The sequence below is a fragment of the Taeniopygia guttata genome, chromosome 12, assembly GCF_048771995.1.
Source record: "Taeniopygia guttata chromosome 12, bTaeGut7.mat, whole genome shotgun sequence".
Classification (NCBI taxonomy): Eukaryota; Metazoa; Chordata; class Aves; order Passeriformes; family Estrildidae; genus Taeniopygia; species Taeniopygia guttata.
This window is the reverse complement of record NC_133037.1, coordinates 12,701,472-12,721,612: the sequence shown is the minus strand read 5'-3', so window position 1 is coordinate 12,721,612 and position 20,141 is coordinate 12,701,472. Positions and strand designations below refer to the sequence as shown.

The 20,141-nt window shown below is 35.6% G+C and overlaps 1 protein-coding gene across 17 annotated transcripts in view; it reads right to left on the bottom strand.

Annotated features, from left to right (window-relative positions):
* Positions 1 to 20,141, bottom strand: part of ERC2 (ELKS/RAB6-interacting/CAST family member 2) — a 404,176-nt gene that overhangs the window by 99,365 nt on the left and 284,670 nt on the right. For all 17 annotated transcript variants that reach the window (XR_012057919.1, XR_003962561.4, XR_003962563.4 and 14 more), the window contains one exon: positions 8,643 to 8,708. Coding sequence is in view for 1 of the 17 variants with exons in the window: in XM_030283350.4 (XP_030139210.1) it covers positions 8,682 to 8,708 (27 nt within the window). In the remaining 16 variants the exon portion in view is untranslated. The remainder of the gene's footprint in view (positions 1 to 8,642; positions 8,709 to 20,141) is intronic.

The following is a 20,141-nucleotide window of genomic DNA, read 5'->3' as shown; positions in this document are numbered from 1 at the left end:
CTAAATATAGAAAGCATACACAGATGAAAAATATGTAACCACTTACATGTGGAAAGAGCTTGTTTTTCTGAAAATAAAAATGCAATAAAATTGCTAAGCATAAGGTGCTTAGCAATTCTTCCTTTAGAGAAGCTCCTATTCTAAGACAATTTAGTTGCACTTACATGCATCAGATCACATCAAACCATGGAACTGTATGCACAAAGCCAGCATTTGAAATATTTCTAAGATCAGTTATTAACTGAAGTTTGCTTTATGGGTGCTAAGCAGATATTCAGCTTTGTCCCACCCATTTAGGGGAGAATGTACTTATGTGTTAATCACCTGCTGGGTGGTGGTGGGGAATCTATCCTTTGATCAAAGGAGACATACTGGTTTTACTTTACATCCTGTCTCTCTCACTCTCAACTGGCCCATAGCTGGAGGGATTCATTTCAGGATTTTTCTTTATTCCAAGTATTCTGTTACTGGCTGCATACCACCACTCAAGGCATCAGGGCTAAAACCAAACACTCTTTGTGGTACACCCATATGACAGACTTCAAAATGGAAACAATATTTAAGTTAAACCTGTAAGATCAAGTTCGCTGAAACCCTGCAACGCACGAAGCTTTTGAACACTTCAGCATCAGATCAAAGTTTGACAGACTCAAGGAGAGAATCAGTACATTTAAACCTATCAATCCTCAAGGAAAAACAGAGCACATTGGTAAAAGTACAGGTGAGAGTACTCATTTGGTCTTGGTGCTAACAGCAGTCAAATGTAGCCAGAGAGTTCATGGGTGTTTCTCTGTACTGTACCTTTTTTCTGTAACTAAGCCAGGGTTTTCTCACCTTGTTTAAAGAACCTTTTTGGAGCTACACTGCTTTCAAGAAGGAAAGTCAGGGTATTTTTCTCCTAAAGAATAATTTCCAGATAAAACTTTTCATATTTCCTTCAAGCAACAAGACTGTATCTGTGAAGGACTCACACACAAGACCTCTCTTCCCCACAAAACCAAAATAAAAGGTATCCTAAGACGCTGCAATTTTTGAACAAGTTGTCTTCACTTCTTCTAATTAAACATTAGAAACTTACTAAGTAAAAGAGATAAATGAAAAAAAAAGGAATTAGTACTCTGAGCTCTTTAGTCACTTGCAATCAGTTGCACGCATTTTTGGTTGACAGATTCAATTCGAAGAACTATTACTACTAGCAGGATTATTCATTTTCCTAAAAATGAAGAGTCATTCTAGTTCTAAATATGCTCCCACCTGTTACTTAATTCAATGGAAATAGATTATAAACCTCAAGGTAAAGAGATTTGCAGCACTGAAACTGTAAAATAGCTCATTTAAATTATAAAACAGTTAACAATACAACAGTTTCTTATTAAAGTTTCTGTCACTGACTTTAGAAACTAGGCAAATTGACAAATGGAGAGTAAGATCTCTTAGAAGATGAGTTGTGTAATAGATGGATTAAAAGCTGAATGTGGTTTGGTAAAGAAATCTGGTGAAGGAAAGCAGCTAGCAAATTTCAAGCAGTTTTAAAAGTTTTTGTTTTTTAATGTCCTATCATTCATAAATATATTACAAATGAATGCTGCAGAATCTACATAAATTTCTCAAAAATTTTGTCAATCTCAGACATAGTATGACTGTGGGTAAATTAAATAGGCTGGATAAGGATGCTTTCATTAAATCTAGCCACAGCTGCAACATAGAGTAAAGCACACAAGAGAATTTAGACCCTTGGTAAAAACACTTCTTTCAGCAGTATAACATTGAAGGCAAGAAACCTTTATCATTTTTTGCCCTGCAATAAATGTAAGGAAGGATGTAATACTCAATTACTTTAAAAAACCATAAAGGCAATCTTAGAGCACTTTCAATGCAAAAGGCTTGAACACAATTCAGTCAGAATGTTGGAATCTGTTATTACTTACTCAGGGATAAATTCCTATCAGCCTGTAGAACCAAAGTCAGACCTAAAAGCTCTAACTGCCATAATCAAAATCATCCTAGCTAATAGAATCCCTAAATCATTAAATACTTACTTCAGTGTTTACATTTGACCCTCACCATATTCTTGGAGCTAAAATGAATCCTCATGAGAAGCTCACAAGCAGGCCAGCTCAGCAGATGTAAGACACAGCACAAAGAATGCAACTGTGCTGCTTTGAAGCAAACTCACATTGAGGCCTCAGCCATGTTGGGAACAGTAGCCATTTATAAGCTTCCAGATTTGTTTGAGATTTATCACCTAATTTCAAGGTCTTAGAACCATGTGTGACAAAATTAATCATATTCCTAATATAATTGGCTCAGAAAAAGCTTGTTGCAAGATCCATCAAAAAATCCCAACCAAAAAAATTTTCTAACTTCTTTTTCTAAAACGTGACACAGATTTACTCTCCAAAATTACAGCTCCATGGAAAATATCATTTATTACTGATCTCCATGCTTGCATCTGGTAGAAATATGTCTATCTGCAAAATGAACAAAGAGTTTCTGATTTTGATTAGTTAAACATGAAAACTGCACTGGATAAATTTATATTATTTTAATAACCTGATTACCTAAATTGGTATCGCCTTTGAAGATAAAGTGATTTCAGGAAGGGTCCTTTTGTTTTTAACTTATGGATATAATTCTCTTCCAGACTAAGCTTTTCCACTTGAAGATGTTAGTGCCACTGGCTGCTGTGCCCCAGCCATCAGCTGGATCTTATCACTGCTCCTCTGCTCCTCATCCACACCAGGCAAGGACAACCAGGCTGGCCTGATGAATGGGCACTCACCACTACTGATGCTAACCTGGCTCAGCTGGCTTGAAGTTGATAAGGGATTGATTTCTTCTGCTGATGGACCTGGGGGGGTTACAATCCCAGCAGAAAAAGAGAAGCAAGTGGATAATGGTGGGTGGCAATAACATCCTCAGTTGGCACAGCTGCACAGCTTAGGCTGGGGACAGATATCATCCATTCAGGTGTGCTGTGGAAGGAGCCCAGCTTCTCATCCCTCTCCCCTAGGAGACTGTGACCTCTTCAAACCCTTCAGTAACACTGTTCAAGTGAGTAGCTTGCTCATTTTAGTAAACAAGTTCTGGTTTAAAGTAAAACTAGTACATAAACTGTGTAGCTAGCTTGGCTGGCTTTGGTAGAGCTCAGAGCCAAGCTGAAGAACAGCTCATGGTCTGGCCAGCCAGATGTGCTGAAAGGCTCCAGTGAAATAATCACAGCTCTTCTGGAAAACAGACCTATACACATTTTCACTGGTTAATTGTCTGTAAAGCAAAGATCAAAACAGGAAGAAAATGAAACAGCAAGGCTCTGGTGTTTCTGAAAAGCAGGGACATTCCATCACCACTGGAAATGAGTAATTAGCCCAGAGATGTTTTGAACAAATAAGAACATTGATGCCAAAGCAGATGACTAATTAGAGTGGGACAGTATGGTGAAATCAGAAATATTAACAGGCATTTCTCAGCTTTTTCTCATTCATTATATTCTTATTTACTACTAGAGCAAAAGTATACAAATATCTTAATATTGTCAAAACAATCCCAAATGCAAATACTGAACTTAATTAAATCACATTAACCATTTTTTGTTATCTTTCTGTGTTTTTACTCTCTGTTGTAGAATTATTTATAAATTATCATGTTTCAGCCAGTGATTTGAGGCTCATATTCAAGACAATCCCACCCTGCCCAATGCCTTTACTCTGTCAGAAAAAGGAAAGGAATATACAAGGATGCTGGAACAGCCAAATGCTTTCATTTGTTTCTTTGCACCTACACCACCCTCAGCTCAGCCTGAGCTCCAGACACCACTCCCTGAAGGAGTTTCATTATTAAAGGTGTGTGATCTGAAAACCTGTTCCCATATAGAACCAGTGCCAGAAGAGCAGAAAGCCCAACAGAGTGTGTGGATGTGACTCCAAACTGGCTCCAGGCTTGTGGCTGGGGGGACTGGTTATCTCTGACAGCAGTCATCACCTCTCAGAGGTTTTCCTTGAGAAAACCAAGAGACAAATGCAATGACAACTGTTATTTCATTGATTTTAACTAGGTCAGCACTTACTTTTTCCCTTATTTTTAAAGTGGCATTGCAGTATTGTAACTAATAGAATATTAAAAATAGATATTAGAAGATTTTAATTAGGTATCATTTTCCATCCTTTGATGAACATTTTCTCTTGTATTTTTTTATAAACTTCCCAGAACAACTTATTGTTTATTCAAAATTGGCTTTTTCCATCTTTTAGTGTTCAATTGTAAAATCTTACATTCAAAAGTTTATGTCATATGACCTTTGATTAGGTCAGGAGGTACTTTTGCTTCCAAACAACCCAGGATCTTCCAACCAGAATGATCTGCAGGCAGTCCCACATTCACATACCCTAATATTCACTAACAATCCTTTGAAACTGTTTTCAAGACAAATAAAATACAGTAATTTCACACATTCTCATGATAATTTGTAGATTTGAAATGCAACACAATGCAATTCATCACTGAATTCATATCTTTAGAGCAGATTTTTGCTACTTTTTTCAAGATGTCGACAGCTTCAGATTTTAAACAACAGCCAGATGATTTGATCACTTGTGTGAAATCAGTAATTAACTATTCCAGTTTACAGCAACAAAGATCAAAACAAAGATGAAAAGCTGTGAAAACACATACAGCCTTTTCTCACTTTCCACAGTGTTTAAAACCACTCTGGTATGTTATTTATTTTTACTATGGAAGATTATAAAAGAGAACGACTGATGGTGATGGTAGGCCCTGTGATTGTTGTCTTCAGACTGACTACATCAAAAGCTTTGAAGTTCATCAGCTACGTTTTCTCTTCTTTTGTACACCTTCTGCACCTGCAGTGAAAAAGCTGAGGCCAAAGTTCAGGCAGAATGGCCTGACTCACACAGCTAAAATACAAGGGAGAGACAAAAACCTTTTAAATGTATATAATTCATTTCTACAGTTATATATGAGGGTGATTTGGTGCTTCATAAATACAATGTTTAAGATTAGATAAATGTCTGTCAAAGAGCATCTAGTTCATACAAATAATTTTGAGATTACACTTGTGTATATACAGAGATGCTATGAATACTATGTATATGTGTACTTTGAATAGAACAATCAAAAGGAAGAAACAGTACTGAAATAAATAACAGGGCTTTCATTAACTCTAAAAGGCCTAGGGTTTCAACTTCCAGCCTTAACTCTCATGTTAGGTGATTGACATATTGCAGGTATATAATCAATAAAAAATAACCAAATACATACAGCTAAACAAATTCCTACTTTTAATGAAAACCCTCTGTCTTCAGCAGTGAGCAATTAATATCTAAAAATACTAGCAGTAGTATTGAAATCTCCAAGAATAAAAGAAAGGTAACTTTTAAACTAATATAAATTTTCCCATTAAAAATAAAAGCTACAAATGTATTTCACTAAGAATAAAAGTATTTTAACAGGAATAAAGACTAGTCACAAATCTGTCCACAGTTCAGAAAACAAACATTGCTTGGGAGGTTCCTTCTTTTGTTTAGTAAAAACTAAGTTACAATAAAATAACAATCATGCGTAAAACTTCACCAATCCAAAATGCCCTTGGGCTCCAGTCAATGTAGCAACACCCATTTATCTAATTAAGCATAGAGCTGGTATTCACACCCTCAATGAGAAAATTAAAATGAACACTGCAAACCATCATGCTCCTTATTTTTCCCTTGCCTTGCATGCTACTGATGCTCATTTCAAAGCTAGCATTTTCCAAAACAAGCCAAACAAAAAGAAAAATAAATTATTTACCAAAGTTCAAACTCGAAATAATGAAAACAAAAAGCAGAACAATAGCTAATAGTTAATGTCTTTAAACATATCCTTATATAGCAACATGACCAAATTTTGTTCTGCTTTGTACTGCTAGCTTTAGCAAGCACATCTTGAAAGAGAATTGTTCACCACATCTCAGCAAAGACAAATCAAGGCACCACATTTGTTTTATAACAGCCTTCTCCTCCTCCCTGAAGCATATGAAACACATCCAAGAGTTTGAAATGAGCAGTGAATATTTGCCTGAGCAGTATTCTTTCATCCATGTTGCAGACAATTTCTGTTTTGAAGGAGTTTTTTACTGAATGGCACTGATGCCTTGTGGAGTGTCTACATAGTGTCTACTAAGGCCAAATTTTAAATTTACAGACTTTATGGGCTGCTCCTAAAACCAAATTTAGCCAGTCTAGCTTTATGATCCTATTTTCAAAAGCACTAGCCCTCAGCTGCTGCCAGGCCCAGGCTTCAGTCCCTCTGTTTCACATGTAGGTAACCCTGCTCTGAGGATGTCACAGACAATAAATTTGTCCAAACATTCCTCAGCATCTTTTCAACCATCCGGTCTACTTCACATCTGACACAGAATGCAATCCACAGTACTGCACAAACAAAACACTGCACAGGCAGGTTTTGTGCTGAGCTCTCTCTCTCACACATGGACAGCTTGTGGCAAAGCCTGAACTGTTTTCCCAGTGTCTGCTGCACTTCAGAGCTGGAACTGGAAAGGGAAAACAAGCACTATGTTCTACTGCGCTCCTCAGCTGGGCCACAAAACATTTTCTGAGGGTCACATGGCTTCAGTTACCCATGACAGATTGCTATATAGGCTTAATTCTTAAAGCTTATCATCACCTCATGATTTTCTTTCTTTTTTTTTTTTTTTTTTCCTCTGTAAGGGTAAGGAGAGGGGAAGAGATCCAGTTTCTAACAAGACTCGAGCACTGCAGCTACGTTGGCTACTAAAAGGACTGGCCAGGGAGATTTCCCTAAACACCTTTGCCTGTTCCCTAATGAGTAACCAGCTCTCTATAACCTTAGAACACTTCCTCATCCTGAAGTTTAAAGGGACTTTAACTTTTTTTTTTAAACTACGTCTTAAACATAATTAGAGGACCAGCCTGCACTATCTTTACTGAGGTAGAGTCCCACCTCATGGCCTCCAGAAAAGCTTTGATTGCATGAATCAATCATAACCATTAGTCTGGGAACAAAACAAGATCAGAAGGTAAATATTTTGGTATATCAGGCACTTCTGGTTTTTGGTAGGGAAAAAATCCTCTCAAAGAAAAATCAACTATAATTAAAAAGCATATAATCTATTACATTGCTCTAATAAATATTCCCTCAGTCTCTTGTCAGCCAGCTTTCAAAATCATTGTAATCTTTATACACAGGTTTTCTTAAACCAAATCAAATGTGGTTTTGAGTCTCTAAAAGGGCAAAAATATGCTTTAGTTCATAAACATTTTCCACGTTGCAATAGAAATACAGTCACAGTTTAAATAATTTAAACTGTATAACTACAAATTATGGCAAATACACAAAGTACAAAATAGTATGGTGAAGATTTTTTCTAGAAACCCATATTCTTGCAGTTCAAATACTTTTAAAATTAACTTGTTTCTATTCTATTTTCCTTTCCAACATAAAATATATTCCTCATGTTCATTCTCATTGCGTCCCTTGTTTTCTTCATGTTCACAATTAGCTTTTGATAGATGTCTGCAGTAAGAAAAAAAAGTACATAGAGGCTTTTCTAAATAAGATGGACATACACCCAATTTAATTTTATTAATGCAGTTTTTTTAATATACACTTAGTTGATTGAGAGATTTGATTTCCCTCAGCCATACTTCTTATGAATATCAGCAGAGTGTGAGAGGTAGAATGGTAAAAAGCCAAAAGCAATATAATGTGTGGAAGATTTAATAAGACAATCTTTGCCTATGTGAGTAAATTTTGCTCCTCTGAACAAGCCCATTGAATTAAATAAAATTGTTCCTGTAAGAAGTTGTGAGCAACATTTTCTATAAGCAATTCACCAAAGCCTGGTATCCTCAGCAACACTGAGACCACAGCGAATCACCCACAGCTTCAAAGGGAAGCCCCAAACAAGTGGATATGCATCAACCAATACCTAACACACCATGACAAAACAGTGTTTACACATAATTTGAGAGACAAACAATTTAAGATGCACTTTGTATTCTTGAATATTACAAGAAAATTATTGCAGGGATGTTATTCTATGATAATATTTCAGGAAAGAGTATGCAGTGCACAGAGAGATTATACTTTCCTTACTAAATATCTGCTACTTGTTTTAAAATTTCACTGAAACATTTCAGCTAAAGAGATAGTCTCATGTTTTTCTATGCATATCATGAATTCTATTCTAGTAAAACTGCATGCTTAATCTGAGGCAAACATTCTTAAGTATCAAACTTTCATAAACATTCTGCAAAGATATTACAGTGCTCTTACAGGGTTTTTAGAGATGGTACAGCAAATTAACACAAGTTTAAAGAACTTACCTACTGAAAAAAAGAAAATTGTCTAGGCACATACAAATATATGTCTTTTAAAGTTCTGTACCCACCTACACCTTTAGCCACAATAAGTTATGAAACAAAAAGAAACCACTAGACCATTAAACCATTAGACACAGTTTCTCATTTTTCACTGCGTATGAGAAAACATCCTTACAGCATTCACAAACACACTTGTCAAGAAACACACAGCTCCATGCAGTGTAAAAGAAAACATAACAATTAGATTGCGACATGAAAAAGAGAGAAAAGAGAGTTTCTCACCCCTCAAAACAAAACTGGAACTTTGGTTTATAGGAACGGCTATGCCCATATACCCTCCTCATCATCCTGTGTGCCAGACAGGAGGAGATGCACAGAGGTGTTGGCATTGGAATGAAAGAAAGAAAGAAAGGTTTGTTACTTTGGTGCATATAAAATACAATTTTCTTGGCTGTTAACAGCATGACTTTTTTTTAATGTAAGCCAGTGAACACAACTGAACAAGTTTGTGTTACATGTACAAGAATCTGCATCTATAGCAACCAAGAAAACAACAACAATGATGTAAATTTTTTTCCCTCCCAGTTAAAACTGTGTAGGAAGATGATTATAAGCTTAAATATTAAAAGATTATATATTTTTTAATTGCATGCAATTCAAACCAACTTTGAGAGCAATAAAAAGGTCAAAACTCTAAGGAAGCAAAAAAAAAATTAATCAAATTATCTTACATCTTGTTAAAATATACAAAACTGCTGAATAATCAAAAAAATTATCATTAACAAAGTAAAAATACAGTTTTCCAAAATGTTATCAATTAAATTATCTTTTCAACCCATGTTAAACACTGCACATTTATGGATGCTATTCAATAGGTCTTTCCCTTTTATCCAGTTTTGAAACATTAGGTTTATTCATTTTGAGTTTTAGGAATAAATAACTTTAATGACAAATACAAAAATTCATAACAATTTCTTGAATTTGTTTTTAAAGGGGATTAATTTATAGTAGATAAGTTGAAAGCAGATAGACTTTCTCCACATTTATTATAAACATGAATAATAAAATAAATTCTAATAAAATCTAAAAAATAAACATGAACTAAACCAGTAGCTTGAAATGTTCTTCCCCAGATACAAAGAGGTTGCAATTTTACAATGACTCTTTATCTATGCACACAGAGATGTGCACGTGCACAGATATCTCTATATACAGTTCCACTGTGCCCAATGATGATACTCAGCTGCTAGAAATTAGAGGTGCACAGCAGAGTTTTTCATTTAACTCAGGATTTCAAAATCAAATAAAATCATATCATTTTAGCTATCCTTAAAATTCACCCACTAATATCTTAGAAACATTTAAAAAATCCATCCAATAATTTCAAAACCTTGAAAGTTAGCTGGTGTAACCTATTGCTGGCACTTTAATTAAATCTAAAAATTTAATAAAATGAATGGTAATTAATTATGATTGAAATGGACAGGAATTTTAGCCTGAAAATATACACTGCCAGTATCACTACTGTTTCTAACCCATTCTTGGAATAAAAAAGAGCTCCCAGATGTCAACTGTTATTAAAAACCAGATGTTAAGATAGATGTCTTGCATGTTGCTGAATTAAGTAAAGAAATCTGACAGTCCACTATAAACTTAGCTATCATTTAACGCAGGAGAAATGTGGTAAATTTTTTACAGTTAACTTGGAACACATCTGAGTTATAAGGTCTGCACAAATACACCAAAAATGAAAGGCAGAGTAAGGCCTGAATATCCTAATTCATTTTTGAAACAAAGACACAGGTTCTGTAAAACTCCCAATGAGCTGGGTTTGCCTCACTGAATTATTCACACACAATTATTCCCTCTGAATTCTTCAGGAGCCACTCCTGGTCAGGCCCACTAACGCTAATTGAACTTTCAAGTTGACAAGAGTTTTTGCCAGAGTAAAGGTTGAAGAAAGACAGAAGGATTTCTTTTCCACTGAGTAGTTTGATCCTATTTCACTAACATAATGCATTAGCTAATCTTTGGTGATATCCTTAAAACCAGCAAAAAATCAACAAAATGGACACTACAACAGGTAGTAGTGACTCCTCCCCTAACTACACACAGCTGGTTTGATCTTTAGAGTACTGCAATTCTTCAAACAGGTAGACATTCATTTTTACTTCAATTATTTGTGCCATCTCCTTTTGGCAGAATTCTAGAAGAGTTGAAAAATCAAATACTGTCAAATATTTGTAAAGAGTTTTATGGGAAATTAAAGACAAATATAGTTTGACACTGATCCTGATATAAAAAAAGCAATAAATTCAAAGCTGGAACTCAGTTAACATCAATCATCGTGGCTTTATTGAGCACCAGCCCTGTCAAAGTAACTTTCTATCTTTTCTAATTACAGAGAGACTCTTTTTGATAAGGTAAGTGCTTTAAAATAATATGTTGAGATTTCCGTAAGGCATTTGATTATGTGCCACATGAAACAGTGTCAGAACAATTAGATCTGTACTGAATGAATATTTTCTGGAGAAGGAAGGGGACCTAGGGATATCTTTCTCATCCCAAACTTGTTCCATATTCCCATGATCTGAAAGAAAAGCTTAACAGTCTTCTTGGAAAAGTGAACGGATGTGGAATTATCTGAATAAATGTTGTCAGACACATACACATATGCCTGAAAACATATAAGGCAGGCCTAGAAGAAAGGGAACTGCTTCTGAAATCAAGGACATCAAAAAGGTCTTTACAGGTCAGGGTGGAAATGAACACGTGGTACAATGTTGGATTTGCCAAGACAAATACAGGCAGAGAAAGAAAACTCAGAACTTTTGCTGCATCTCTAGACAGTAGCATAAGACCATTAAGAGAATTTCACATCTGGTCCTCATGTCACACTCTTGTGAATATTTGAAAGACTGTAAACAGATCAGGAAACAGCTAGAAAGTTACTGAAAAATAAACTTGGCAGGGAGAAACAGGAGACTCAACCTAAATGATCCCTCAGAAAACATTAAAGGATTTTCTGATCATTATTAAGTAACATAGAGAAAAGGAGACAGATCTTTTGTCTAGTAAAAAACATCTAGATAGAGATTTAGAGGATGTAGTTACACTGCAAATATAGGATGTATTTTTCAGTAATTTGTCATTTCTGGATGATTTGAAGATATCACATCAAGTCTTAGACACTTTCTAAAATACATGGTTAATTATATCCAAATTAATGTTTAACTTATAGAATTGATGAAGAAATTATTGAGTAGTCCACATTATGATCACAGTCCACTTAACCTTCAACAGCTACAAGTAATAAAAATCCTCTTCCATAATTTTTCCTCACATCTGTTTCAATGAAAATGTGTGCCATGATCCATCTTATCTTGTACAGAAAAAATATTACATATTTTCCAATCTTTATTAGCAATTTTGTAAAATTAAGCACAGTGCTCTGTCTTAACATAAAATTGAATAAAAATAATTTTAAAAACCCAAACAATAGCATCACTGTATTTTAAACTATTAATACTAAGAACAACCCCAAAACCAGTCTCAACTGGTGTAAATCCTAGCTTACAGTTACAAATTTTTCTATATGGATAGGAACAAGTACCCAAAAGCATTGGATAAAAAGCACATCAGGACTGTAATTTTGACAGCTTCCATGAATAAAGTATTGTATCAAGAAGCTGTTGGGTGCCTCAGTGCAAACAGATAATGAAAGGAACATAGAATTCTTCACTGAAATTCTGAGACAAATAAAATTCACTACTTATTTTTGCATTCTTGACACACAGTGAAGCAAAATAAAAGCTGCAGTTATGCCTTATCATTTATTAATATTGGAACAGAGGATTCCAGAAGTATGCTTAGTTTTTCATATCAGTGTGTGTATCCTACAGAATCATTAATCTATGGCTCTTTCAAACAATAAACTGCAATCAAGCAATTTTTCATTAATGTTTGTGTACATTAACTGCTTTTTAAACTTGGATCTTTCATTGGTTTATAAGGTCAAGAATAGCAATTCAGTGACAAAAACTGCAAAGCAAAATCTCAGTTACTGACAAGCGAAACAGGAAAACACCCAGAGTTTGAGAGATACCATTTGACTTGAGAAATTAGTATACACACTTGTCATAAAACTGTTAACAATTTGGAGTGTTTAAAATATTGAATGCCTTGTATTTTTATGGCAGACATCTCAGCATCTAATATGGACCTGTATTTATAGTAAAGTGGAATAATCTCAAGTACTATTAAGGCTTTTTAAAATCATTGATTTTATTTCATTTTTTTCTTTTTTTCTTAGATTTCTGTTCTGCTATTTACTATAATTGCCTACTCTCTTAAAAAAAAGTATTTGCTGTCACTAAATGTGATTTACTGCTCTGATCCAATTGCCACAAAACCTCAAATATGGCTTCAAAGTATCAAAATGAGGAAGTTAATAAACAGTGGTTGGAAAGTGCTACACACAGATGTAGAAGGCTTGTACAGAGACATTTTCTGTTTTGTTATTGGAGTCTATCTCAATGCAAGCTTTGCAGGCAGATTTCTTAGCCATCAATTCTCTAAGGTTCATCTGTGTCAGCAGTAAATTTGGGACAGTGGCCTTCAGGTAACAGGGGCTGCCTCACACAGCAGGTTAGAAACAAAGGAGAACTCTAATCATGGTCTACATCTAATTAGGTCTATCTACAAAATTTTAATAATCAAATGTCAAAATTGTCAGCCCAGTCATTGCCATTCTGCATGTAGCATATTCTTGATCACTGGTGAACATGGAGAAGCTGCAGAAGATAATTGTGCTCCGATAGCAACAGAGCTACAGCCCCTGCAATGGTCCTGAGAGTCACCTCTGTACAATACATCTGTCTTGGGGGGTATTCTGAATTAATTTTGCCCAAAATTGTTCCCTTTAGCAATTTCACAGTGTTGGAGGACCTCCTGTAATGTATCTTTCATTTAACTTGAATAAAACAGGAACTTGGGGTGCCCAATCCAACACCACATCTGAATATGAATCATATGGAAGAAGTGGGAATGACCAGGAGGATTTGATTCAAATCTGTATTCTTGATGAGAACTAAAACCCTAATGTAGGTGAACTCAAAGCCTGCATTACTATGTGGCCACCTCATGAAAATATGTGTATAAAATTTGGCTAGAGCACAATCGCCTGCACTCCTGTGGAATGCAAGTATCTTTATAAAATCTATTCTTAAAAAAAAAAAAAAAAAAAAATTCCTGATCTCTTTCTAGCTTTCGCAATACAGGCAACATTAAAAACTTGATGAGTTAAGCTTTTCTGGCTCTCTTCCCACAATAGGAGACCCTTCCTGACAAGGCTCATCGCATTTCCCTTTCATGTTTTGCATGCTAAGAATTAATGTCTTAACTTGGGTTAAATAAATCTAGTGATAACCTGCTCATCTCTGCAACTAACTTTCTGATGACTGATTTACATTGCTCTCCTTATTATCTACAGCCTCTAATGGGTCATTAAACGTGTAACTGCTGGCTCTGAACTGTGAAATTGTCCTACTTACAGCAAATACTTACATTTACTAATATTAATTCCCCCCTTTTACAAAGAAATCTACCTGCAATGCAATGACATTTCTTTCAAATCAAGAACTTAGTCTAAAAATCAGAATCTTTCAAAGCTTAGAGAAATTTTCATCAGCTGCTCTGTTTCTAGGAGCAAACATAGCTGAGGACTAATCACACTAATTCTCCATGCACGGAACAATTGACTACAGAAGTTTTGTGCATGAATGATTTGAAGAACTGAGCCTGTAGCTAAAAAGTGCAAAGACTAAAAGTGGATTCATTTGAATGTGTTTGGGACATAGAGCTTTAAAAGGTCTTTATGTTTCATTTGTATATTCAAAAAGTTGAATAAATCTTAAAAATTGCTTCAGCAATATGTATTTATGTCAGAGGTCTATTTTCAAAGTTATCCATAACAGAAGGGGTCACAAGTGACCATGCATCACCCAGTTATGAAAATGGCCTTAAATCCCATCTCACCATTTATTCTATTTGTATATAGTTGGGTTAAAATCAATCACAAATACAGCTATGGGGGAAAGCAAAATGTTGTTTCTGACCATTTACTTTACAGCACCCAGACCAGTATTAACATGAATAAGATGTTTCACCAGATACTCATGCATTCTAAAGTTTTATCACTAGATGAAGCGGAAACTCAATGCTTCTTACAAGAAGTGGTCCGTGAAATCAGATTTGCAATGCAAAAATTTATGGTCCCCTTTGTAGTGAAAGCCTGTGACATGTTATCTCACTTAAGTAACCAGCACCAGATATGCAACTTTTGTTATCAAGTTACTGTCTCCCAGAAATGCATTTTTGGCTCCTTCAGTTGGTATAAAGACTTATTTTAGACTATGATGGTGGCAGATAATTTTTCTACTAAGAAATGTAAGATAAATGTAAACCTCTATATAAGTGTTGTATATTATAACACACACATTCAGGGGAAATGAAGGGGAGAGATTTCTACAGCTAAACATGATCTCAAAAAATTCTTCCATATGTGGAAAAGACTGGAAAGCTAACATATAAATATAGATATATATAAATATACACACTGCTCAGTGTGTATACATTTATATCACATTCATTAAACCTCAAAATATAAAATAAATTAATTTCTCTAAGCAAAGAGAAGTATAACTTTTCAATGTGAAAAATCCATCTCCTGGAGTATCAAAGACAGCAGAACCTATTTCCTACTTCTTGTTTTTACTACAACTCCAGTTTAGCTGGTCTTTTTGTAAATTAAAATTTAATATCATTAAAAGATGTTTAAAAAGTAGCCTGGCTACAGTATAATTGCAATTAAGAGGCAGGAATAACAAAGGCATTAATAAATATTTCAAATTCCATTGGCTTTTACTTTCAAGTTAGAAATTTTGAGTAGCTCACAAAGTTTGTAACTGCAAAATGGCAGCAAATCAAAATCAAGAACCAGAGTATTCCTGAAAGATAAATTCCAATTCAGAGATACTCTTCCAAACTTCAAGGCTCTTTCTTTTCTTCCATCACAAGTACAATGTAACTGACAATGATCCTTAGGTTTCAAGCCAAACCTCAAAAGGTGGGCAAGCCACTGTGGAAAGCTATTTCAGTTTTCTTCTTAGGACAAAGTAGACAGAAATACCTGGATAGATGGCAGGCAAAATTTTCTATATCTACTGAAATAAGCACATGATAACACTCACTGAGTTTTGGGAAATGCTTTAGACAGAAATTATTTCCTCATTAGAAGAGAAGTATTTGCTGTTCAGTAGCTGCTTATAATAAACAATATAGCCATGAAAATTGCATACAACTTCAGTGGAATATTGGTGTTTTAAAGGTGACCATGATACAAATAGGATTTTGTTGCATTCAGTTCAACAAGTCTGAACAATGTGCAATATGAATCACAAGTTCTTTGTTCCAGAAGAATAATATGTGCAGCAAAGATGAAAAATTAGATGAAAGATTAAAAATTTGAAAGCTTTTATCTGACTAATTTGCACTGCACTTCTGAGTTCTCAAAACACTAATTCAGCACAATACTAGTTATTTACAGTGGATATGCCTCAGATTGTTTATATTGAATGTACTGACAAGCAAACCTTGCCCTGCCCAAATTGCTAAATTAAACAAATCCATGTGACTCCAATGAGCTTAGTGCAGGCTCAGCTCTGTGCTAATGCAATTGCATGTTGCCCTGCAGCTTGAGGCACCAGCAGAACAAGTTCACATCCATTTGGGGAACAGACAAGAGCAAGCTCACACCTGCCTAAAAACAATGTGTAAACACACAGGATAAAGAAACACACAGAATATTAAACAAAATCTGGGTTGGGGAGGAAGGCAGTAATTCCAATTTAGTGCATTAGGCAGCTATATCATATCACTCCTTTTATGTAGGACAGTGTCATTGGTTTTCTCCTCCTTTTCTCTTTTATTCTTTATTCTTGAACAACTAAAAGACAAAGTTTCAATGATGCAGAAAATTCCCAAACAAGATATCTCATTTTTCCAGGTACTAAACTTCTGCTCTGACTGAACTTTCTACTCACAGTCTAAAGAAATTTGAAGAATTTTGTGCTTTTCAAATAACCATGGTTATTTGCATTAGCTAAAATAGCTAAAATACTCTGTTTTGTTTTATGCTTTTATGGCTGCTAGGTTTTGTCATTTGGTTTTGTTTTGGGGTTTTTTTAAGGAAAAATCTCAGTTTTGATATTCCTGAGACCTGTTCAGAAGTTTGAGGTTGGCGATTTTCCAGGGTGGCCACAGAATACAAGGTATTATGCTAACGACCAGGACTGCCAAAATACACAAAATTGCATGCTCTCCCTTCCCCTAAAACTACATATAGATCAATACAGTGATTTGTAGATCAGGATCCAGACACTAAAATAATAATCATTGTTTGACTGTCCTGTGGTTCTGATTTCCAAGTCATCCACCTCAAACAAAATCCCATCTGACCAGTTCAGAGTTTTTCACATATCGTCTTTCAGCAACTCCAAGGATATTTAGCAGTTCCAGCTGATGAATAAAGACCTGTTGCCAAGACTAGTCACCACTTTACAAATCAATAAACACTTTTTTTTTAGAGCACATGGTCTTCTTCAAAAAGTTAGTTTTTAGTGGCATACACCTACTTGGCAACAGTCAGTTTGTTGTCAAGTTTCACACATCACTGCATGTGATTTCTTTTCTCAAATGCTGGAGTTTACCAGCATACTTTTAAAATGAGGCACATTTAATAGTAAGACAGCTACAGGCTCCTTCTGGAACAGTTGGCTTTGTGACTGGAGGAAGGAAAGCTCCAGAGATACAGCCTGCCCCATCTCTGTCCTGGTAAGGAGGACTTTTCCTTTAGATAGGAGGATAGTCCAGACACCTTGAACTACCTTTTAGGCCTCCTTGATGAGACCTCAGAGGAACAGAAAACTTGTTGGTGAATTTGTAACAAATTACTTCTAAACACTAAATCTTGTAGAAGAGCCATCAAAAACGTTTTAAGTAGGAAAAAAGATCTGTGTAGTCAGACAGGATTAAAAGATGTAAAAGGACATCTTTTTACATGCTTAGGCACCATGTGACATTCCATCCTCAATTATAGCTTCTAAGAATAGGGCCAACTTTTTGGAAGGCATCCAGTTCCTAAAGCATACCCTATGATATTCACATTTTTCTAAAAATCTGGTTATTTTCTATGAGCACATAATCTCTCATAAAACAAAATCAAAATATATTTGTATCCCTGGTGACCACAGAGTAAAGCATTCAGCTTTGAATCCACTACAGCTCAGGTATTCAGGAAACTCTTAGGAGATTAAGAACACTGTACATTTTATTTATTCAAAAATCTCCAGTACTATGGGAAGTAAGAAGATTTGATAGTTGTTATAATCATCAGGATTGGCAATAAAATCTAAAGTATGGAAATTATTCAGATATTATACCTCCAGTCTTACACTGTGTTAATGCAGAATCAAGTTATTCCCTATGACCTCTGAAATAGCCTAATTTCCTATTAAGAATGCCATCAGACTAACTTAATCTGAGACACCCTCATGTCAGATTACCTACACTTTTTTTTTTCCTGCAGAGATGCCACTTCCAATTTTGTAATCAATTACAGTTTTTTACTAAGTAGTCTATAAGCAGAATCTTGAACTTAGAATTGCCAACCACATCTTAATGTTCTCATGAATCTGGAGAAGTCCTGGGTGATAACCAAAGATTGTTATTCATTATGTGGAGACCATCCTGGTTAGAGATTGGTCACACATGCCAGTAAGTTGAGGACTGTAAGGACTTGGAACAGGGAGTAAAAAATGCCCACAGAAATGAACAGTAAGAGGATATGGGTGACTAGAGCCTCAAATTCAGAATAGGAAACCAACAGGGAGGGACTGAGAGGCTCCAGAGATTAGAAAACCAAAGGGAATGAGAAGTCACAAATTGGCCAGAATTGTGGCTAGCAGGGCAGAATTCTCTGTTGACTGGTAACTCACAGGCCTGCTCCCATCCTGAAAGGACACAGCTGACAGAAGGAGGGCTGCCCAGTGAGGCAGCTGTGGCAGGGAATACAGATGTGCTAATGCCTAACAACTTTCAACAAGAGCAATTTGCCTGAGCAAACAGAGCACATAGTCACTGGTGTGACACAAGCAGGCACTTCCTTCAAAACATTTTCTACAAAAGGAAAAAAACTGAAAGACGATGTGGGCAACTGAGGCCAAGACAAAAAGGTTTTAAGGAAAAACAGTAAGGATGTAGAGGTGAGAAATACGAGTCAGGGAGCTGGACAGTAGGGTTTGGGAGAAAGTCTGCATTGTGGGGCAAGACAGCTGCAAAATCTGGAAGTTCCAATTTATTTAGCCATAGGGTTTTTTTGTTCCGGAGAACTCCTAGATGCAACAATCCAGATTAGATTACTGTAATGCACTCTGCAAGGGGCTACATACTACAATTTCTTGAAAACTGAAGCTAGAGGAAAATGCTTGTTCAGCTCATTTTCATTCTAGGAGTATTATACCTGCACTTCAGGACACACACTGACTGCCAAAATGTTTCCAGGTGGAAATTAAGAAAGATTGCCAACTCTCAAGCCAAAACTGAAGAGAATAAATTTAAGTTTTTGTGCAAAACTGCAAAATTATCTTTTTTTCCTTGTTTTTTTCAAGACTAGTAAAAAATTATTAATAGATGTTACTGACATGGCAGCACTCAATCCCCAGAAATGTATGTCAAATAAAAATCAGATTAACTAGAGTTCACATCATGACCAACTGCAAAAAGACCATGTGTATGGGCAGATGAGAGAGTCTTCCTACTCTTTATGAAGTTTCCTTACAACTTGACCAGAGTTAGGTCCAGACAACGATGTCAAAAAAAGGTCACCCATCTATGCCTCTCCCTAGAGAGCAAAAAAAGAGGGAATAAAGGCTAAAAGTGTCTGGAAATTTGTCTTTGCTCCCTAGCAGCAGCCAGAAGACCAAAACACATCCATTGTACCCAAAAAAAGGTGCTCAACTGGTTCCTTCAAAAGAAGTCAGAGATCCTGTTCTTCACTGGGTCTAGAGTCACTCTGCCACATGCTGACCATGGCAGGATTAGAAATCAGGTAAGAGTTATAAAAAAAACATATTAATTTTAAAAATGCCAATACTTGAAGAGGAAAGCTTCTCTCAAATAGTATGCCTATTTCAAACAGGATGTGCATCTTCCAAGCTTTTCCAAGGACCTCTGGTACACGTTTCTCTTTACAAAGGGTACAGAAATGTCTTACTCTTTGTTGCAAAAATGCACTCCACTGCCCATGTACATACTTTAGAGACATATAATAGCATGCATTTCTCTTTATGAGTGTAGTATGTGGATTAGAAAATACAGTATTATCTACAGAAATGAAGAATATTTCAAATTAACATTGTTCAACTATCTCTGCCTCTCAAGAAGGTGGGAGAAAATTTTCAAAATCCCTCCCTAGCATTCACCAAATTAAACAGTATTTATGCTACAACATGCACAACTACATATCCTTAAAAAACGAAGAATGCCCTCTGATGATTTACAGGCTTATTATTTTCCCGTCTTATTCTGTGCTTTTAAATCACATGTTGGATTATAGTCACATACCTAGCATCTGTGTGCAATGCTGAATGGGAAATGCAGGTTTCTATGCCACACAGCAATCAAATTGCTGCACAAATGAATACTGGAAAGAGGGGTAAATAA